The sequence below is a fragment of the Rhea americana genome, unplaced genomic scaffold (genome assembly GCF_003343005.1).
Source record: "Rhea americana isolate MKP2758 unplaced genomic scaffold, rheAme1 scaffold_269, whole genome shotgun sequence".
Lineage (NCBI taxonomy): Eukaryota > Metazoa > Chordata > Aves > Rheiformes > Rheidae > Rhea > Rhea americana.
This window is the reverse complement of record NW_028186389.1, coordinates 120,015-142,487: the sequence shown is the minus strand read 5'-3', so window position 1 is coordinate 142,487 and position 22,473 is coordinate 120,015. Positions and strand designations below refer to the sequence as shown.

At 39.6% G+C, this 22,473-nt stretch overlaps 1 protein-coding gene and 1 long non-coding RNA gene across 5 annotated transcripts in view; one reads left to right on the top strand and one right to left on the bottom strand.

Annotated features, from left to right (window-relative positions):
- WDR33 (WD repeat domain 33) overlaps positions 1 to 19,478 on the top strand; it is a 68,822-nt gene extending 49,344 nt beyond the window's left edge. Inside the window, exons 8-23 of the mRNA XM_085307938.1 lie at positions 100 to 226; positions 782 to 936; positions 1,071 to 1,149; positions 1,666 to 1,776; positions 2,536 to 2,630; positions 2,848 to 2,856; positions 3,510 to 3,596; positions 3,844 to 3,983; positions 4,361 to 4,513; positions 4,874 to 5,923; positions 10,365 to 10,467; positions 10,743 to 11,205; positions 14,741 to 14,907; positions 15,038 to 15,127; positions 16,011 to 16,196; positions 18,804 to 19,478. Of these exons, the coding sequence (XP_085164064.1) occupies positions 100 to 226; positions 782 to 936; positions 1,071 to 1,149; positions 1,666 to 1,776; positions 2,536 to 2,630; positions 2,848 to 2,856; positions 3,510 to 3,596; positions 3,844 to 3,983; positions 4,361 to 4,513; positions 4,874 to 5,923; positions 10,365 to 10,467; positions 10,743 to 11,205; positions 14,741 to 14,907; positions 15,038 to 15,127; positions 16,011 to 16,196; positions 18,804 to 19,036 (3,248 nt within the window). The 3' untranslated portion in view covers positions 19,037 to 19,478. The remainder of the gene's footprint in view (positions 1 to 99; positions 227 to 781; positions 937 to 1,070; positions 1,150 to 1,665; positions 1,777 to 2,535; positions 2,631 to 2,847; positions 2,857 to 3,509; positions 3,597 to 3,843; positions 3,984 to 4,360; positions 4,514 to 4,873; positions 5,924 to 10,364; positions 10,468 to 10,742; positions 11,206 to 14,740; positions 14,908 to 15,037; positions 15,128 to 16,010; positions 16,197 to 18,803) is intronic.
- LOC146594209 (uncharacterized) lies at positions 7,173 to 22,467 on the bottom strand. 4 transcript variants are annotated; one of them, XR_014896227.1, is made up of 5 exons: positions 19,489 to 22,467; positions 18,234 to 18,394; positions 15,980 to 16,175; positions 15,823 to 15,864; positions 7,173 to 15,107 (listed from the first exon to the last, which is right to left on the bottom strand). It is a non-coding gene; the product is annotated as an uncharacterized LOC146594209 (long non-coding RNA). The 4 variants fall into 4 exon arrangements; XR_014896228.1 differs by having other exon boundaries at positions 15,829 to 15,864; XR_014896226.1 differs by lacking the exon at positions 15,823 to 15,864 and having other exon boundaries at positions 19,489 to 19,725; positions 20,360 to 22,467.
- Between the last annotated feature and the right edge of the window lie 6 nt (positions 22,468 to 22,473).

The window sequence follows — 22,473 nt, the reverse complement described above, 5'->3', positions numbered from 1 at the left end:
GGTTTTGCATTACAGTTATAAGGTATGCACACTTTAATTTTCAGTGTCTTTCCAATTTCTGTGAAATCTCTAAATAAACAATTTTAATGCTCTTACCAGGACACGGAGCAGATGTGAAGTGCGTTGATTGGCATCCGACAAAGGGGTTGGTTGTATCAGGAAGTAAAGATAGCCAACAGCCGATAAAATTCTGGGATCCAAAGACCGGCCAGAGCCTTGCCACACTGTAAGTTCTTGTCCCGAGACTTTACTCTTCTCAAATATGGGATAACTTCATGCAATCATTATTATTTTTTAAATTCTCTTTCCAGCTTCTACTTCACATCTTTTCAGCTATACGCAGTTGCCTCAATAGAGAGCTAGTGCTTTAGCTGCGTCGGAAAATGTGGAGGTTAAGTGAAGTCTGAACCTGGAAAACTGGGACTGTATTATTTCTTGTTTAAGTTGACTTTGTCCTTGTTCATAGACTTCTTAGTCAAACAGTTGTCATTTGGAAAACAGAAGTGAGATATGTACTTAACTAGGTGTAAGAAATCTCTGATCAGCCGGAGGTCGCTGCACTAGGAACATGCACGGTAACCAAATACTGTCTCAGTGAGAACTACCAGTTAATCTTAAATACAAAAGAACAATTTTAAGGCATAGGGTCTTTGGCACAGAAAGCCCTAATATTCTAGTTTAGTGGTCCGACAAAACCACTGTTGACAAAACATTTGGAGCTATTTGTGTCTGAGACATTGGTATCTGGACAATAAGTCTTTTTTTCTTTCTCTGCTTGCAGACATGCTCATAAAAACACAGTGATGGAGGTAAAACTGAATCTGAATGGAAACTGGCTACTGACAGCTTCTCGTGACCACCTCTGCAAGCTCTTTGACATTCGTAATCTGAAAGAAGAACTTCAGGTCTTCAGGGGTCATAAGAAAGAGGCCACAGGTCAGAAGCTGTTGTATTTTGAAGATTTTTATTGGTAAATTTGGATTAAAAATGAAAGATTTTGAGACCCTGTTTTACATTTGTTAGAAATTCTAGCATGATAATTCCTGATTTTCAGTTATCTTGTATTTCAGCTGTTGCCTGGCATCCTGTTCATGAAGGGCTGTTTGCCAGCGGAGGATCTGATGGCTCTTTATTGTTCTGGCATGTTGGGTATGTGACGTTTTCACCAGCATGCTAGAGAGACGTTGGTTGGATTTGAGAGCTGTTCTACTAAATATAAAATATGTGTTTCATCTTTGAATCTAGGCTTTAACATGCATGTTTATGGTATAGTTCTGCTCTAGTCTTGAGAATGTTTGTAAATATGCTTTATTTATGAAAGGAAATAATTGCATTTACTAAAATTTTCTAATATTCTGGTGTTTTCTGATAGTCTTTTGTTGAGAGGTTGATGAATGCTTGAAGCTGCTGGTATGTTAGAGCTTCTTTTGAGATGTTGTAAATATTTTGCTTTTAAATGTACAATTTAAAATAATTCCTACATTTCTGAGTTTCCTATTAAATTCAACGGGGAATAGTCTATTCACCCTAGAGAAAAATAACTGAAGCTTAAAACTTTAGGGGGTAGGAGAACAGGAACAACAGAAGAGCAAAATGTTTATATTGTATGTGTAGCAGATGTTCATCTGTGTAATGATTGGTGTGTTTTGTTTTTTGATGCATCAGGGTTGAGAAGGAGGTTGGTGGAATGGAAATGGCCCATGAGGGAATGATCTGGAGTCTGGCATGGCATCCCCTTGGACACATTCTCTGTTCGGGCTCAAATGATCACACCAGGTATTTTTAAGCATTTAAAGAAAATACTTAGGGAATGTATATACATCTAGAAATTGGAAAGGAGTGTGGCACAGATGAGCAGAGAACAGACTGGGATTATTCTGCTACACAACCCATTGGGAAAGCAGGCAGACAAATTTGTCTAATGGGAAAGACATTGACATTTTACATGAAAGCTTTAAAGGATTGTTGTTGTTTTTCACTGAAGAAATACTACTTTTGATCTTCCCATTTTCTTTCCCATCTGCTGGCCATGTGTTTGTTTTCACGTTGCCAGCGTGTTTGGAGGCGGGTAGTTTGTGCTTTGAATCTTTTGGGTTGAACACACTGTAAACATGGAGTATTTTATAAGGGCAGTGGAATTTGTGTGTGTATTGACAAGGTTAATTGTGTGTTAAGAAAGTATTTAAAATGAGCAAGAAATTCTTGGAAAGGACTGGAAACACCTGTCTGCTCAGGATCTGTGCATCAGTGTTGCATTTCTTACACCCATTGTACTTTGAAGTATCTTCTGAATTGTATAATTCAATGTGATAGATATATTTTATACATATATATGTACGTGTGTGCGTATTTTTCTTCTTCTAACTCGCACCTGATGCCCAGTTTTAGGGTTGAGCTTGATCAATAAGGGTTTGAACCTTTATATAATCAAGACAGCACACCACACTTGAATATAGAGAAGCAGAACAGAATTTGATTAACAGTAGCTAATACTTTTTTCCAGTTTACCAAAATCATATAACTTCCTTTTGACAGCAAGTTTTGGACTCGAAATCGACCTGGAGATAAAATGCGAGATCGTTACAACTTGAATCTGCTGCCTGGCATGTCAGAAGACGGTGTGGAGTATGGTAAGGCAACTGCCTTGAACAGGGAAGGAGGAGGGTTAGTGCTCAGGAACAAGCCTAGAGAGTATAGCAGAAGTTAGGCTACAACTTCTGGGGAAGAGGATGAAAGAGTATAGCATTGAACACTTCTTAGATAAAAATACTTTTTCCTAGTGTAATTTTGTTCTCTATGTTATCAAGGAATTACAATTCTAACAGTGAGTTTTCTTCTGTTTTGCAGCTCCAGGAGGTAAGACCTGCTCTGTCACTCACAAGAAGGAGGTTTGGTGCTCTCTCCAGCAGTATCCCCAGTTTGATTTGCTTCCTGAAAACTTCATGATTTCGCACAGTTCTGAGCATGGGAAAACTTTTCAGATAGTTGAACTTGACTCAAATCTTAAAATTTACAGCCTCTTCCAAGGATTTTTCTTGATATTCTTGGGTCAGTCAGGATTGCCCAGCTCTACAGCATGCCTCAGTGACCTTTCTGTCCCCAGGGTTGCATCTGTTTGTTAAGGTTTTTCATTAACTGCTCTTCTGTGCTTGGGAATATTAATTAAAATGTAACATTTCAATCTGATTTAAGTTTTAAGAAATAAGCATTTGTTATAACAAAAGTGGGGATGGGTATGAAATACTATTTCCTTTTCTGAGCCTCTCCCCTAGATGTGACTGTTATGAAAGGCCAGAGTTTCTGGCCTTTTGGAGTGTTTTTATGAATATGAACTTGCTATTCTTTTAATTTAATATCCTATAATTCATATATGGGATAAAAAGTGTCCCAGGAGTTGTGAAATATGTAATGAAGCCAATGGAGGTAAAAGCATACAGGATACCAAAAGAGTAAAATTATAATTTGAAGGAAAACTGTTCTAAGAATAAATATCTGTTATTTTCCTCTAGATGATCTTGAACCCAACAGCCTAGCAGTTATTCCTGGAATGGGAATACCTGAGCAATTGAAAATAGCCATGGAGCAAGAGCAGATGGGTAAGAAATAGCTTTGGGGAGGCATTTTCCTGAACCATCCAGATACTGAGTGACTTCTTTCACTTCTTTCAAGTATCTTGGTAGCACAGATACTGTTTTCTGAAATTGTGTTGTGTGTATTTCCTGTGGAAAAAAAGAAAGATCTGAGAACTTCTTGTTCTCTTCTGTTAAATAAGTTGTAAGGAGAGTAACAGAGTTTCTCTGTAAACTTGTGTTGTGCTGACTCTTTGTCTCCCTGCTGCTAAAGGAAAAGATGAGTCCAATGATATTGAAATGACAATCCCAGGACTGGACTGGGGAATGGAGGAAGTAATGCAAAAGGACCAAAAGAAGGTGCCACAAAAAAAAGTGCCCTATGCAAAACCAATCCCAGCACAGTTTCAGCAGGTAAGTACCTGATACAGAGTGAACGCCAGAACAAATTATTGTTATCTCAACTTCAAAAAGTGTCTAGCTGTTAACAGCATTTTGGATTTCCAGTATCAGCTCCTTTAGATTAACATCCAGTGCAAAATAATGTACCACACTAGTTATTTTAATGACTATTTCTGCATTAAAAAATTGGTTAAATCCCTTAATCCTGTATCTGTACATTGAAAACAGGATATTTTGATATGATTGTTTTATTCAACCCAGTTTATAGCTTTTGAATATCAATATTACATAGCATTTGAAAAGATCTTTCCCAATGTGGCCATGTATTGTACACATGCTCTTCAGTGTGTAGTCCTCAGAATTCGTCTTTTGTTCGCTGTTCTTTCTAGGCATGGATGCAGAATAAAGTCCCTTTGCCTCCTCCACCTGAGCCATTAAATGATAGAAAGGAAGATATTAAGCTGGAGGAGAAAAAGAAGACACAGGCAGAAATTGAACAGGAAATGGCAGCACTTCAGTACACAAACCCGCAACTCTTGGAGGTACGTATGTGAAGTTATTAGCAAATTTATTTTAGTGCTCTACGTGATACTATTGAACCTTAACACCGAATTGTGTAGTTTGCTTTTGTGGGACTATTTTCATGTTTTTTTCAAAACATCTAATTGAACAGTGCATGGACTTAGTGTGTTATAGTATGATACCTGCAGTGAGGCCTCTGCATTTCAGTTAGTTAATACTGATCTATGATTCCCTTTAGTTGTATTTCTACTAAATAAGTGAAAAGCATTAAATCTTTCTAAGTTCCCAAGAATGAGATAGTTGCTTCTGATTTTTAGTTGTTTCCTACACTTCTGTGTCTAGTTGATTTTCTGAGTCTTTTTATTTTATTTTTGGAACAGCAACTGAAGATTGAGAGACTTGCACAAAAGCAAGCTGAGCAAGTGCAGCCGCCACCTCCAGGAGGCTCTCTTCATGGACCCCAGCCTTTTCCAGGGCAAGGCCCAATGTCACAGATGCCTCAAGGATTTCAGCAGCCCCTCCCACCTCAGCAGATGCCAATGAATATGCCTCAGCTGGGACCTCCTGGTCCACAAGGACAGTTTAGACCTCCGGGACCCCAAGGACAAATGGGACCTCAAGGTCCTCCATTACACCAAGGCGGTGCAGGTCCACAAGGGTTCATGGGACCACAAGGACCTCCAGGCCCCCAAGGACCTCCACAAGGAATGCCACGGCCTCAGGATTTACATGGGCATCAAGGAATGCAGAGACATCCTGGCCCTCATGGGCCGATGGGGCCTCCTGGTCCACAGGGTAGTGCTGGACCACAAGGCCACTTAGGACCACAAGGCCTACCTGGATCTCAGACTCATCTAGGACCACAGGGTCCACCTGGCCCACAAGGTCATTTGGGTCCTCAAGGTCCTCCAGGTGGTCAAGGAATGCAAGGGCCACCTGGTCCCCGAGGAATGCAAGGACCTCTTCCTCATGGCATGCAAGGAGCTCCAGGATCTCAAGGGATGCAAGGCCCTATATCTCAAGGGCCTTTGATGGGACTAAATCCAAGAGGGATGCAGGGTCCACCAGGACCCAGAGATAACCAGGGACCTACTCCACAAGGGATGATGATGGGTCATCCGCAAGAAATGAGAGGTCCTCATATGCAGAGTGGTTTACTAGGACATGGTCCCCAAGAGATGAGGGGCCTACAGGGACCCCCTCCTCAAGGTACAATGTTAGGACCGCCACAAGAATTGCGTGGGCCACCAGGTCCACAAGGCCAACAGGGACCTCCACAAGGCTCTTTAGTAGGGCCTCAAGGAAACATGCAAGGACCTCAGGGACAGCCGAACCCTTCAAGGGGGCCACATCCTTCACAGGGCCCTCTGCCTTTCCAGCAGCAGAAAACTCCTTTGCTGGGTGATGGGCCTCGCCCCCCATTTAATCAGGTATGTGTGGGTCTGTGTAACAAGGAGGTGTTAAGAACCTAGGAGTGACAATGTCAGGTAGTACAAATATCTGAGCAGAGCAAGAGCTGAGAGCCCAGAGGTGCGGGGTATTTGCAGGACTGCGGCATCGAAAAAAGCTAAGTGGTCGTGAAAAGAGTCATGTGGCATGGAAGCAACAAAGGTAAATGTAGAAATGGAATTACTGGAAGTACTGATACGGAAATCAATGTCTGCTAAGAACATATTTAAGCTTAGCAGAAACTCCAGCTTTTTAATTTAAAGACACTGAACTATTTTAAATGGGGAATTTCCTGGGGAGTTGATAAGCACACTACTGCAACTTTCAGTTGTCCCACAGTAGTTTATCCAAAGTGTGGGATGATTTTACCATGGATGCTGAAATGTGTGGTGAAGACACACCTGAAATTAGCATGGCTCCAGTTGAGCTTCCTGCTCAATCAAGATTCAGTGCACAGCAGCACAGCTATTGTGCTTCCAGTGTACGCCTGGAAATCCTTTTAGCTGCCTTTGTTCTTCTGGAGCACCAGTTAAGAGATCCTGCCTGGCTGTGCATGTGATTGCTCAGCAAGAAGCATGAGTGGGACCAGCGCAGGTCTGAGAGGGGCAGCTGGGACTGCTGAGCTCAGCGCGGACCTGTGCTAAGCACCTGCCCTGGCCTTCTGGGCTCAAGGAAGGGTGGCAAGCTTGGCACTGCCCTCCGCTTGCGCTAGGCTGAGCTCGAGTGCTGAAGAATGTTGCTTACCAGCTAATTTTACAGGAATTGCGTCGGATTTTGATCAAGACTAGTTGAGCGCCAATTGTCTTGGGTGCAGTCTGCTCTGCAGCTCTTCGGGGTCTTTAATAGCCAGTTTATTTCATTCTGGTCTCTTGCGGCTCGGGGAAAACTTTCTGTTTTCGTTACTGTGAACATATTTCTTAAAATCCCCTATTTTATTGGCACTGATTTTGTACTTAAAATTTCTCGTGTTTATATTCATCTTTAAGGTGGGTTTTGGAAGGGGAGTTTTTTGGGGAAAAAACCTTACTTATCCAATTTTATGAAATATTTAATCTTTAAATGTAATCTTTAACAAGATTAACTTTTTAGATTGCATTGAATAGTTTCTAGTTAAAGCTTTAGATGATTTGGATATACCCCTTGGTGTGTAGTCCAGTGCCATTTGCAATAACATGTGATGACATTGACATGAACTTCATTTAGGAGATTCAACTTCAGACTGAGGCAGAGTGGCCTACAAATTATGTATTTATTCAATTTTTTAAAAAACAAATAAGTAGCAACTCCCTCCAGAAGTCTGTTAGTGCAACACCATTGCTGAGATTTCAAAAGCTTCAAAGCTGAGAAAATAAAATTTGATTCCATAACTATCGGTCATCTAATTCATGCTAGCATGGTGTTTCTCATGGCTCTGCTAAGCGGACTGATTTTTCTGGCTTGAGAATAACTACCAAGCTTGTGCAGGTGTATATCAAAGCGCGCGTGTGTTTATGTGCAGAATGTGTGGGACTGTCCTTGTCCAACATTGCTGTTAATGCTCTGAGGTGAGAATTCACTAGTTGCTTTTGACAGATGGACAGTTATTCTTAATGAATACTACTATCTTAAAGTCACACAAATATTGAAAAGAAAGGGCAAAAAACAAACACTTTTTACCCTTTTCCCTTCTTAGTGTAGCGTTAGTAGGATAATGCCTTAAAAAAAGAACAGATTTCAAAATTCATAATGTTCCTGTCAATTTTTGCTCCTGTTTGCTTCTCTGTAATATGAATATAATAGTAGTTACCTAACTTGGATTTTTTTTTTTAGCAGTAGGCATTGGCACTTTTTTTGGTTCCAAATTCGACATTACCTTTCTGTAAATTTGTAGAAATCACTTGACTTCCTTTTGTTTTTCCCCTATCAGTAACAGGAAGGGTATGAATACTTATCTGCTTCATCAAGGCTTGTGAAATTAATACTGAATATTTATACAGATTTGTAAAGGTAAAGAAACCCATTATTATCTGCACCCACTCTACATTGTAGAGTGCGGGTTTACTGCCCGGTGCTTGGGCTAGATGTACATTGCTTCCTCAATCTGAGATTTGCTACCTTCTGCAAGCATGAAACAGAATAGAAAACTGTGTATGGGAAGGAAACTTCCTGAGATATGATTGGCAAAATCTTTTTCTGGAGATAGGCATGTTGATATTAAAATAGAGCTGGGCAAACAGAATATTGCCAAGTTAGCAGTGGTACTTTTGTGGCTCTTTGGTGGTTGCTGGTTTAGAAGAGTTGGTCTGAATCGCAACTAATCTTTTTAGATATGCTGAATTTCATTTCATTTACTACTTGTGCAAGGTGCTAATACTTAAGGACAAGCCTCTGTTGTCGGTGTGCAGGCAAACTTCAGGAGCTTGGGAAATGTTTCAGAAGAATGACAAGTTTTTCCTGTGGATCGATACGAAAGATTCTGCAAAAAACGCAAGCAGCCGCTCAGAAGCGGCAGGGTGGTTTGTATCCGATAAGTCAGCAGGGAGGGGAGCCGCCGGCCCGAGCGTAGCTGTGGCACGGTGCGCGGGGAGGAGGACACGATCATCTAAAGCTGCTGCCCTGCTCGCTGCCCTCCTGAGCTCTGCAGAATTTAGTCTCGCGGTTGTAAGGTGGGGCCCATAACGCATTTTGAGGTGAAAAGCATGTAAAAATGTAGTACTGCTGTTCTGTCTTCCTGCCTTGTTAGAGCATTAATTATTAGCAATAAGGTGTTTTGGCAAACCTTAAGGAAAGTCTTTTAGTGAACATCAGAAACTACTTTTTGTTTAAACAAAAGTGGCATGAATTTAAGAAGTTGAAGAAAGCTTATTGCAAGAAATTTCCCTGCACAGGGAAATTACTGGAAATGTCTGGGAAGTTATAAATGTATGGGAATCCAGCCAGGTTTCAGTCAAGAATGGCAGAAGCACTGTGATAATATTTAGGTGGGTCTTTCCTAGTCAGGGAATTTGTGTTCTGGGTTCATCTCACTGCTTAGTCATTGGATAGACACTTTTTTAATGTGTATTTGATCAAGCAAGATTTGATATTTTGCTATCTTTTTCCCCTAACTCCTTACAAAAATATTCCTTACAAATGTGCTGTTTGTAGTGCATACTTTTATGCCTTTCTTGTGTTTATCACTGATACTGCAATTAAATATGAGTTCAGTATGTAATTTAAAATTCATATTTCAAGATACGAAGGGAAAAATGCACAGATTAACTTACTACTTTTCTTCAACTGAAAGAAAGTAGTGTTTCCAAAAAAATAAGTACAGAACATGAAAATTACTTAACTTGAATTTGTAGATTAATCAGTGTAAATCACAAGTACAATTACGGAGTATATATATGTATATATTTAAAGTATTTATGAACCATCTGGAAGGTCTTTTACAAGCCAGTATAGAGGCAAGTTCCAAATTTTATTCTTTAGACGTGTCTAAGAAAAAATGTTTGGGTTTTCTGGTTTGTTTTTTGGGGGGATTATTATTGTTGTTATTATTTTGGTGATACCAGCATAAAAGGTTTTGTGTAGCAACCTTGCAAAATTCATGGAGAAAACCAGAATAACAAAAGGCTTACTTATTCTTCATTTTTTCTTTGGGTTGATGCAGCTTCCACCAAACTCTTGCTCAGTCTGCTGTTTCTGCTTGGGAAAAGCAGGCTACTGCAGCTTCTGCCTTTATATCTGTCCTTGCATTAATAACCTAGTAACAACTTCTCCCTTTGTGCTTACTCACGCATCTTAAAGGTTTTAGTACTTTCTTTTGAGCCTAGATTTAGAATTAGGAAAAAAACACTTTGCCAGTACGGTCAAAACCAAGCTCATGTATTTCTATGTTAAGTTTACAAAGCAAGGTGTACAGGAGTGGTTCGCTAGTACCACCAGCAGCAGGTACTAGTAGTTTCACCTGTTGGCAGATATTCCCTTTTTTTTTATTTTTTTTTTTAATTTTTTATTTCTAAAGAAAGTCCTGGACTACGCAGTTCTGGTGGTATAGAGGTATAGGCCTAGGCAATTTTTTAATAGCATGCAAGTCAGTACCTGATATTTTTCAAACAAATCTACACAATTTCCTCATCTTCACAGCTAAATGAGTTTTATCATCATTGGTTGTTACAGGTAAAATATAGATGGTGTAATTAGTCCTTGAAATGGTAACTTTTCTATAAAATCATGTATGCTTTCAGGAAGTGACTGAAGAGTTGTTAGTAGTATGTGAATGTCTGAAAAATTAGGCTCAAACAATTGCAAAATCAGTTCTTTCTATTGTTTGAAGATCTGTGAAGATACATAGTCTTTGTTTATATAAAGAAATGTATTTTGCCCTCTTGCAAAATGCCTAAAAGAAGAAATTCTCAGGTGTGGTAATTCACATAATCTTTCCTGTCATATTAACAGGATGGACAGAACCCTGGTCCTCCACCATTGATACCAGGACTGGGGCAGCAGGGAGGACAAGGTCGTCTCGGCCCTCACAGCCAAGGACCTGGTCTTAATAAAGGTAATTATATATCCTGTCTGTTCTTCTTTGCTCTCCAAAAAGTGACAGTTCCAGTGCAATGCCTCTAGGTAGGAAAGGCTATAGCATAGCATGGGGCCTTGGCTCGGAGAGAAGGTTGCACAGACTCTAGCAGGAATGTAGAGGAGAAGTGTTTCCCCAAAGACTATTTAATGTGAGATGTATAGGCTGTACTTTGGAGAAATGTGCAAACTAGAACATCCTAGAAATGTTTTTAGAAAACATTACAGAAATTTGCTATGGTTTTTTCCTTCAAGGTGACTCCCGTGGTCCACCAAACCATCACATGGGCCCTCTCTCAGATAGAAGGCACGACCAGAACAGTGGTGGTCCTGATCATGGGCCTGAGAGAGGGTTGTTTCGAGGTGGCCAGGAGTGGGGTGATGGTAGAGACAGCAGGGGCATGCCAGATAGACGAGGACCTCACCCAGATTTCCATGATGACTTTGATCGACCAGATGACTTCCGTGACGACTTCCATCCAGATAAGAGATTTGGCCATCGATTACGGGAATTTGAAGGGAGAGGAGGTCCACCATTACAAGATGAAAAATGGAGACGCGGTGGACCTGGGCCTCCCTTTCCTCCTGATCACAGGGAATTTGAAGGAGGAGGTTCAAACCGTGGGCCTCCTGGTGCTTGGGAAGGACGGCGACCATCAGATGATAGATATCCACGGGATCCTGAGGATGCACGGTTCCGAGGAAGACGCGATGAGAGGTAAGAATAAATCTTCTTGTTGTCTTGGGGTAAAGGGTGAATGGAGGGAAATCTTTCTTCCTGGTTTCCTTTTCATTAAGGAGTCTATCTGTTTCAGATTTATAAACTGGAAACCAATAAGGAAATGAAAACTCTAATATACCTGAGTATAGAGTCCATAAAATCATTCAGTAATAGAAGAAAACTTGAAAAATGGTCATTGTACACAGCAGCTTCCGTGTCTTTAAACAGTAAGTAAAGAGAAGGGAGGAAATTTTGTAGAGAAGATCAAGTGACACAGGATGAAGATTTGAGATCGTTTTGATGAAAATTGAGAGGAAACTTGAAGGTTAAAATGACAAACTTTTGAACACTAGAAATGGAATTCGAGACTCTTGTCTCCAGTCACAAACTACAGCATGACTGTAGAGACTGTAGAATGAGATGTAATATACGTGTAAGGAGCAGGAACAGTGATCCTACTATCAAATATTAAGGGGCAGAGCTACTGCATCTGTTGGACTGTTGAGACTATTTTTCTCATGTTTTGCTTGTAGGAATTTTATTTCTTTCTGACTTATTTCTTAATGCCAAGCGAAGAACTCAAAAATAATCTAGTTCATAGCAATGTCCACGTCATTGCTCACAGTTTCCAGACAAATCACAAAGGGACGAATTTGCTTCTAGTTACCAATGTAAATATGGAAGAATTACTCTTAAGTCAGCAAGATTAACTGTCATTGAAAGTTGCTCCAGACTTATGCTAGTTTAACAGTAAAATTTGGCCTCCAAGGTCTAAGCCTCTCACTGACCACCAACTCCGTATGTATAGAAACGTGTATTTGTACAAATATATTGTGGTCTCCACATAATGTGAATTTTGTGTGTTTTAGTTGCCTTTTTAATCATTTTCTTACATTCCTTTTACTTTACATCTATACAGCTCTTCTTTTAGCTATTTTCTACCTAGCTCTGTAAAGATGTACCTTCCTTTTGTGTGAAGAGTATGAAAAGAAATGAACAGTAACTAAAAGAAGGTAACAATTAAAGCCATTTTAAAAACGTAAGAGTAAAAATAGACAGCATCCAAGCTGAATGGTCTGCGTTATAGAATTCTAAAAGACATGGCAGACAACATTTTTAAAAGTGCAGTAGAGATTTTTGAATCTTATATTGGAAGTGTTTAGGGACTTGGAAAAATTTTATTATCCTGATTTTAAAAAGGTTTCAAGAAGAGTATCCAAGAAACCTGTGATCTGTAAATCTGACTTCTGAACTAAGAAGAGTCTGTTCGTCACAGTACAAGTATTTGTACAGATAATTTAGTTTAAAAAGAATGAGCACAAGGCTATAAAGGGCTTATTGTGCTTAGCAAACTTAATGAATTCCTTTGAAGGTGAATTAGATGCTATTTACTGCAGATGCTGAGGTGAACCTAAGAATCCCAATCCACTCATTTAGCTGGCTTGGTTTGGAATTGAGATTGTAACTGGCTTGATCAAGCATGAGAGGGATGTGTGTGTATGTGTGTGTTTCTCTCTAATTTCCCGTCCTTTTCATCCCTGTCCTGTTCTTACTCTACCTGTGCATATCAACATGATGCTTCTACTGCAGAGACCTGCCTCTTCCTGCCTGCTAATCTGCACAGTGTGTAGTTCTGTACGTTAAGGTCCTAGGCCTCAAGGAAGACGACCTGAAAGCAGTCAAAACAGGAACTGAGACCTATACAAGGCAGGGTTTCACGTGTGACTGATATGCAAAAGTGAAAAAGGATCTATATGACACAATATTAGGTGCTGTGGCTATGTCAGGCATAGGTACGGTTAGATCTCAAAACTGAACTGTGGCCATAAGGTTGCCTAACTTGCAAAAGGAAAGGCACTATTTCTGGTAGCCTTAGGACCTTGTGTTGCAAATCTAGATAATTTACAAGCTAAGCAGAGTCACACCATGTCAGTATTAAAATGGGAGACCCTCTAAAGAACACCTAGAGGACTGTGCTGTTTCAAGGCTGAACAATATTGCTTTGTGGTTATTTGAACCATTTGTACCTGAAACTGTTCAGTTTGTTTTCCCAAATCATCTAAGTTAATGTAAAATGGTTCATTGTCCATACACAGCACTCCCTCCATCCACTGTTGTACCTATATAGGCACAGCAGCCTCCTCTCTGTATTGTGTTTGTTTTCTGGGAGGTGGAGACAGACCTATTGTTTTTAATTAAAAAAAATGTAAAAGTTTAAAAATATTGTATTGTGTTATGACTACTGTTAAAATATTTAAATTTGTAATTAAAAGGTTAATGTTGTTAAAATTCTAAATAAAAGTATCTAAAGTTTTGCTTGTAATAGGATGCACTGTGTCTTTAATGAGCTGGGGAAGGGGATGTTGCAAAAAGCCAAAACTACCTGAATATTACTGTGGCTATGGTTTGGCCAGTGTGGAACTGGGATGAGAAGGGATGGGGGGCCGCAGTGTGAATGGGCAAGGACAGTGCTCCACATTATTAGAGGTCTCGCTGAGGGGTGGGCAGTACTAGAGTGGGATTGCACTGTGAGGCCTCCTGAACCAGTGTGCCTGCACCACCTAACCATCTTGTCTGTGCTTGCACAGAGATTGTGGGACCTGGGCTGTAAACTGAGACAGTCGTAACAACTGATGCTCATGCATACGTTTGGAGTTGCAATGATACACAGAATATGTCTGCACTTTTACAAGCACTCCAAGTGTTTATATGCTGGTACTGTAAAAAACAAAACTTCTAGTATTCATGCAGCCATCTAGAGGCTTATTTGAAATGGCTTTTTACAGTTCAGTAAGAACCATTCTTCTCTCTGAAGATCTGGGTTAAAACCCCAGTATGATACTGGAGGAACTATACTTAATAAAAAATACAGAACCCAATCATATCAAATTACTGAAGATGTCGTGGTACTTGCTAGAAGGAAATAACCAACTTCAGTGTCACGATAGCTACATTTCACAAAACAGAATTTTTCACTATTGCAGTTGGATAAACTACTCTTTGGGCTGTAGGATGCTACTGTGCACTGTTCAGCAACCATCCTCACTACAGAGTCAAGTACAGTCTAGGATCATTTGCTGAAACTATCAACTTAGATTCTTAAGAACTGAATGCATAAGATAATGTTATAGCAAAAGAATCCAAAATGAATAAAATTTAGAAGGGGAAATAAGACCACAACAGCTACGGAAATTCACTTGTCCTTTTCCTTACCTTACCTTATATCTAACATCACTCACTGATTTTTACCTTTTCATTAAATGAATGCAATATTTTTCTTGTACGCCAATATTCTTCTTGTATGAAAAAACACAGACAAGGAAATAAGAGGGGAAACTATAAAAATGAAATGACAAAGTGCTCAGAGGCATAAAGTGAGCAGAGTCTTTGTCCACAAATCCTGTTTTAGTGTGTGCTACAGTATTAAGTAAAACAGTTCAGAAACAAGTTGATTATTGAAGTGAAGATGACTCAAGTTTATCAATGTAAATTCTACCTAAAAAACACATTTGTACCATGTTCTCTCTTGTAGCTTCAGAAGAGGAGGACCCTCAAGACACGAGGGCCGGGGACCCAGGGGGAGAGATGGCTTTCCTGGTCCTGAAGATTTTGGGCCAGATGACACTTTTGACTCTCCAGATGAAAACGCAAGAGGAAGGGACCATGGTGTTCGGGGGCGAGGTCGCGGTACTCTTAGAGGTGAGGGAACATTCTTCCACACTGAAATGCAAGGTTGAGGAAGCAAAGACATTTCCTGGGGCAAATTACGATAGTTTCATGAATACGATGTCTCTTCTCACTCTCATCCCCTGCATCTCTTGCTGCTCAGGAGGCCGAAAGGGTCTGCTTCCTACTCCAGATGAATTTCCACGTTTTGAAGGAGGACGGAAACCAGAATCCTGGGATGGAAACAGAGAAGGTAAAAATAAATAAACAAACAAATAAATCTAGTGAGGTGTGCTTTAGATAATAGACTTAACATAACCATTCTTTTAGTTATGTAGTTTTTAAAGTAGCACTTCTGTATCTCACATGCTTGTTATCACTCTCTTTACTACCAGGAAAGCAATACTTAGTTCTTTAAGTCTTTCTAAATTTAGAAAAATCTTAACTGGCCAGAAAGTGACTGGCTCTAAATGCAGGTATCCCACTGAACAAAAAAATGACTGTGGCTCTAAAGTCTTGATTTTTAACTTCAGCTAGTATACAGTCAGAACTGTCTGTTGTTGCCACCTGTGGATGACTGAAGTGCATCTTTGTCAGATCATGTGTTTTTGAGACATATATTAATACCATAGTAATCTTTCACTATTGTTTGTTTAAAAAAAAAAAAAAAAGAGTTTTCAATTTTCAGCTACAATAGCTTGCTGACATTAGTATTTGTGTTACTAACAGTACTAACTATGAATGAGAACTCTTTATATGGGTAAAACTAAGGTTTTGCAGTGTCATGAAAAAATGAGTACAAATGCCACATGAAAAAAAAAGATGAATATGTGATTCTCTTTCCTAAAACACATGAAAATATTTTATTCTAAAAAGAATGTTTTAGATCTATAATTTTCTCCTTTCCTATCTTCTTTTAAACTTTAAAACCTATCTTCATCATTGTACCTTTACCTTTCTTACAACTTATTCATCTGTTTGCTTGCTTGCCTGTTTAGAAAAAATACAAAATTATAAGTTACAAAACTAAGGACCAATTAATGTAGAAAGCATGTAAATTTGTGGTTAATTCCAAAATTAGAAATAATGATCTGATGAACATTACTTATGATCCTGTTTTTTCTTGTCATGATCAGGTCCTCGTCCAGATCACCCTCCTCATGATGGACACTCTCCAGCTAACCGAGAACGTTCTTCTTCGCTCCAGGGCATGGACATGGCCTCACTACCACCACGCAAACGGCCCTGGCATGATGGACCAGGGACCTCTGACCACAGAGAAATGGATTCTCCAGGTGGACCTCCAGAGGAGAGAGGGAAAGGTAAGAAATCTCTATATTGAAAACTTTGTGCAACATTGGCACATTTTTCAGCAGTAAACTTACTGAAATTATATTCAGAGGAGGGTAAGGCTGAATTGAATTTTATGGTAAATACTTAATCTTGCACACTGCGAAGCTAAAAATAAATCTTAAAGGAACTGAGTAGAAGGGATTTTCCAAATCCAGATCGTATTACTCTTTTGGGCATCAGATAATCCTCCTCTTAAATATCCCGTGCTCCTGTTCAATAATAAGTTTTTGGTTTCCCGTTACTCCAGTTGGAAAACTATTGTTAAGAGCCTTTTTCTTCATTTTTGGATTAGCAATTTGTAATTTGTAGTTAGTTAATATTCTTTTTTGTGCTTTAAGTTAAACAGGGTTTTTTCCTTACTAATACTTAAATCATATAAAATCTTTCCCATATCAGCCTTAATGAGCCCTGTTTTTATTCTTTCCTTACAATTTCTCCATTTGTAAGAGTGTAAGCATGGCCAACCATGATCAGAACAGAAGTCCATACAGCTTATAAGAACAAAGTAAACCTGTAGCAGTATGTCCCTGAAATCCTCTCTCAACTTCCAGAGGTCCATAGTTCAGGGACTTCCAGTAATGTTGTATTTTTATTTAATTGCTTTTGGCAGTTATTTTTTGTGTGCTTCTCTAATTGCTTTGTGAAAAAATATAAACTTTTGACATGCACAACATCCACTGATAGACCTAACTGCAGTGGAGACTGTGCTTTAAAAAAAGGGGGGAAAGGGGGAGAATGATTCTCTTTTAAGCCTGTCAGTTGCCATTTCTATTCAGTGATGCCTAGGGTTTTTCTTGGAAGAAACAATGGAAAGTTGATCTCTCTCATTTCTGAATGCCACCTGCAATTGTGTCGAACTGTATCATGTCCACCCTGAATTAGCTCTTCTCTAGGTTAAAGATTTCTGATCTGTTCAGTTGTTCCATCTGGGAAGCTGTTTTGTACCTTTTACTATCCTTATTTAACTTCTCGATGCCCTTTCCAGTTTTCTTTTGTAAATTAAATGAGATAATTAGGAATTGCACAAACTACATAAGACATGGTTTAACCATGGACTTCCACAATTGGCTTGATTGTGTTCTATTTTCTCCATTCTTTCCTAATAGCTCCTAATGTCATATTTGCCTTTTTTTGGCTACTCTTGAACAATAACATGATGTAGAACTAGCTACTGTAACTCACAGACTACCTTTTGGGGGAGTCTAATAGGCAGTTCAGAGCCTATTACTGTGAGTACTGTGAGTCCCATGGTCATCCTGCTAATCCTGCAGCATTTCTTGTTCCATTTTGCCTGTTAAAAGTCCAAGGCTTGCCGTTGTCTATTCTAATGACGTCCTCATACTGCCTATTCATTGCTATGCTCTGATCAGTGACTGAGATCCTTTTCAGTTGTTTCCAAGTGCTGAGCTCACAGTCTGTAGTTGAGGCTGCTGTTGGTCCTCAACTGCACAGCCTGGCCTTTGATGCCACTGAATTTCATATCCTCAAGTTTAGTTAGCACTGATAGGCCAAACTGTTGTTCACATTAGGTAGCTTCTTATTAAATCTCTAGGATTCCTTTTCCTTCACTGTCAGATGCTTTACTGAATTCAAAACACATGTTATCCACTATTCTTGTGCCTAGACAATTCATTACCATACCAAAGGAAGTTTAATACAGTGGCAGAAAGCTTGAGGAACAAAACATGAGCAATCCTTTTTCAAATAAGGATTCTGTCACCACCTGCTGAACTGCTAAAGTCTTTGGGGGATGTAAGCTTTATGGACTAAAAGCTCTGTGGAACAACCTGGTCTCTTATTTTACACAGAAACAAGCACAGTCAACAAAAAAAAAAACTTTTGCTAAAATGGAGCAAAAATATCCTAATTTGGCTGTAGCAAATTTGCCCATAAAGCACTTCCCATTATTTTCTTAAAAATAATACATTAATTCTAGCTAATGGCTTGAGTTTCTTTCTTTTATCAGTACTAAAAAGATCAGTGAGAAGCAGAAAATCTTCACGTACCTGGCTACGAGAGCTAATAAAGTTTACATTCTTGCTTAGTGGTAAAATAGAGCATTTTTCCATTATTTCTAGCAAAAAAAATAATCAACCAGTAATGTTACTCATTATCTTCATCGTCGTTATCTTCATCACTAGCCTCAACTGATCAATCAGTGCTGTGTCTGCATTTAGAAAAAATATTATGAATAGCATGCCAAATAGATTAAATAAAAAAATATACAAAAAACACAGATGATGGTAAGGGATGAGAATAGATAGGAATGACAGGGAGTTTTGAGGAGACCATGATTATTGTTGTGCTGCCTTATTTAAGTCCTTGCTGACTGTACCAAACAATCTCCTTTAATTCCCATTTAAATTTGACTGCTAACCATCCTCTAGACTGTCATGCAGATACTGAATTTATATTAAAAAAAATGTATAGTGGGAAGAGGGATAAAATTACAGGTCTCAACTATATTCAGCTTGCAAATGACTATACTACATGAGAACTAGTTAAATATATAGTCTGTCTGAGCAGAGACGTGGCTTAAACTACAACATCAGTGACTGATTGTGTTTCATTTTTAGGACGAGGAAGTTCAGGACCTTCACAGAGAGTGCCAAAATCTGGGAGGTCTAGTTCTTTAGATGGAGACCATCACGATGGATTCCACAGGGATGAAGCCTTCGGTGGAGGCCCTGCAGGAGGCAATAACCCTTCAAGAGGAGGAAGGAGTGGTAGTAATTGGGGAAGAGGAAGTAACATGAACTCTGGTCAATCAAGAAGAGGAGCATCTAGGGGTGGTGGAAGAGGACGATAGAAGAGGCTTCGACTGGGTCCCACCCAGTCCTTGCTGGACAATATTTAAATAAACTGCTATTCTGGACTCAAGGAGAAAGTAAACCTGCACCACCACAAACCTGGATTCTTAACTGGGATAACTGAATGTGCATTAGTTCCTAACGAGGGTCTTTTCCTAGATCAATCAACAGCTACTAGCTGCAATATTGTAGCTAGGTTTCTATTTTGTCCTCTCCATCCCCATTTTCCTCATCTTCTTCTTTTACCTACTTTGTTTTGTGAAGAGCTGGAATTTTTTTTAGTGTTGTAAGACATGGAGCACCTCCACAGATTTCAGTTCACCTCCAGACAGAAACTTGTTTCTATATGTACAGTTTGTCAGAAAAGTTACGTTGTTTTTGTATGAATACAGAATGTAATTTGCGCAAAAATTAACAAAAAAATCCATGCGATGTGTGATTCTTTACTCACCTAGAACTGTAAAAAGTGTCATCTTTAAGCAAATTTGTGCATCATATGGAGCAACAGAACTACCTCCTAAATTTTCTACAGTACAAAATGCTAATGCTTTATTCCTTCCTTTGGGGTTTATCATGCATAGAGAACTTTCTTTTCCACCTTTAGCCACAGCTGTCTATAGACAGTAAGTCGTGCTGACGTTAAAATTCCAAAACACAGGAAATCACCGCTGCTTGCTATTCTACCATCCTGAAAGAGAAAAATGTGCAACACCATTTAGAAAATTGTCATAGACTATGAGCTATAACCTAGCAAAACAGACAGCATGACAAACGTTGTCATTCTATGCTTCACTTTGAGTCAAATATTCCTGTTCATAATAGCATCAGTTTCTATAAATCAGGGAGGAAAGAAGTTTAGCAGCTTGATTAATATGGATGCACATGTATGGCTGTAGCACACACTGCTTAAAGATAAGGGTTTCAGTACAGGCTGGTGCACTCAGGTATTGAAGTGCAAACCTTGTTACTTGGTCACTTTCTTAACATTTTTAAGCATCTTTTTCTCTAGGGTATCTTTTCCTATTTTATTTCTTTACAAGACTGATAGTTTTTAATTGGGGCAGGAAGAGGGAGTACTCCTATCTTTCACATTTCATTATAAAGCTACTTACCAACCACACTTTTCAGTTTTTCCCATGAACGCCAGGCTATCAAATACACTTCTAAACATAGCTGCTTTCATATCTAACACCTCAAGAGAAGCATATCATGTAAACACATATTCTAAAGCCAGCTCTCGGGAAGAGAGGATGATCGGAACTGTAGTTCTATAACTAACAAAGATACTGCAGCAAAAGAGCAATACATAGCAGCTATTTTACCTGACTTGCTGTTCCATCAGATTCACTGGAAAGGCTGGCCGAAGTCTTGACCTCACTGAAACAGAGCACAGCATAGATATCTAACTGCTGTTCTCTTTGTTCAGTCAGAAGTAAGTTTTTCTCCTAGTTTTTAATTTTTAGGGTGCAAAATGACTTGTGACAATTACAGTGAAGAACTTTTAGCCTGTAAAATTCCTGTCGCAGAGGCTCTAGTGAGGCAGAATGGTGTTAAAGGCACTAGCTGGGATGTACCTGATATGATACAGTTTCTCTTTGAGGGGGAAAAAAAATATTTTTCTACCTCTACCTGCAGAAGAAGGTACCTCAAGATAGACCCCAACTCTGTTAAGTTTTAATGCTAAACATCAGTGATTTATTATTAGGAAAAATGTGGGTTTCTTGTTTCTGTTTTCCAAAGTCATATATTCTTTTTAAGGGGCTGAAAGGGACTTTTGCAGATTAGAGTACCTGATTTAGACAATGAGCTTTTCAGCCCCTAGGTAAACCACAGCCCTCTACCAAAACAAGTTAAAGTGCACTGAACTATAGGAAACATCCTTCTCTAGAGAGAAGAAAGGGCATAGGCTTGTTTCTCCTGTGATGGTTGCTTTAACTTCCTACAACCACTGTTGAGGGTAGTTGTTAAGTAATGTACATTCTCCATGGGAGAATCACAACTTGTTAAATTAAAATTGGAAATAGGCCATGGTCACTGATGAATACGCATAGGAGGTCCAAAGAAATCTCTAATTAAGCATCCTACTAGCTTTCATATAAAATCTTGAAGGCCATAGCATAGCAGAAGAGACAGGAGCAGCAGCTTCCCAGGCTGTGACACCATGATCCCCAACTGCTGGAAAATGGCAAAAAGTATTTAATGGGAGTATGCTTCTGTCCCTCTTCAGTTAGAGTTCACTTTAAGTTCCTGCTCAGTGTAAGCTGGTAAAAAACATCGCTATACTTAGATGTACTGAATCCTTATACTCTAGATGCTAGTTTAGAGCTTTACCTATCTAAGGTTTAACTTGTTATTGCTGTCAGAAATAAAATTTTAAATATTGAGGCTTAGAAGTTATGGAAGTGAGAGCTAATTTCCTGCTATTCCAGACAGCGCTGACTTGAACTTTTCAGGAAAAAAGTGACCCTTAGTGGAACATCTATACTGACATTTGGATTACAAATTGTTTTATTAAAGCAAATTACGTACATTTAAGCTTCCCTCCCCCTCTCCCATTTTACAACTTCAGTTTATTTCAGAACAAATACTGCATGAATAGGTTAAACCCTAGAGTAGCAATGCAGACAAATATTGCCGTGTTTAGCTTTATTATATATATGAGGTGCATGTACTCAGTGGGACAGTGAGCCTGGTACTCTCATTTATCTGCAGTGGTTCAGCGTACAGCTGAAGCACCAAACTTGGGGGGGGCGGAGGGGGGAATCCGTCAGCCTGAATTCAGCACCTTACTAAAAGCTGACTGGTTTCTGGATTTTAACAGAGCTGTACTAGCTGAAACAGGCTTTGACTTAACTACTAGCCCATCTGTTTTTGAAAGTCATGCTGTGAGTTTGAGCAGTTCCTGCCCAATTTGAGAAAGCTAGAAGTAACAGAACCGAAAGGAAGTTTGAAGAGCTGATGCTACACCTTCGGAGCCCAGGTATCTGCAGCCTAACAGCAGCAATACCTGCAAAGGCTAAGAGTCTTAAATACAATTAGCACCCTTCATTCTAACATCAACTCAAAAAGATTACCCTTACAGTTAAGGATATTGTCTTTGTGAGCCACAGCCCCAGTTTCATTTATTGGAGAGTATTTTTTTTTAAAAAAAAAAAAAAAAAAAAAGGAATGCAGTTCAGCGGTAAATAATATTCGCATTCACCAGCCTCGGCAAGTACGTGCCCGCACTGTACGGGCGAGCACAACAAGGAGCCAACATTAGGAACAGTTAACTGCTTTGAGCTCTCACCCCGCTCCCCCGCGCTCGAGCACAGTTTGCCCGCCGTCTCCGCGCTGCCGCCGTCTTCCAGGCCGCTCGGTCCGCCGCCTCCTCCGGGCCAGCGCGGCAGCGGCGCTCGCCCTCCGCCTCCCCCGCGCTCTGCGGCGGCTGCGGGCC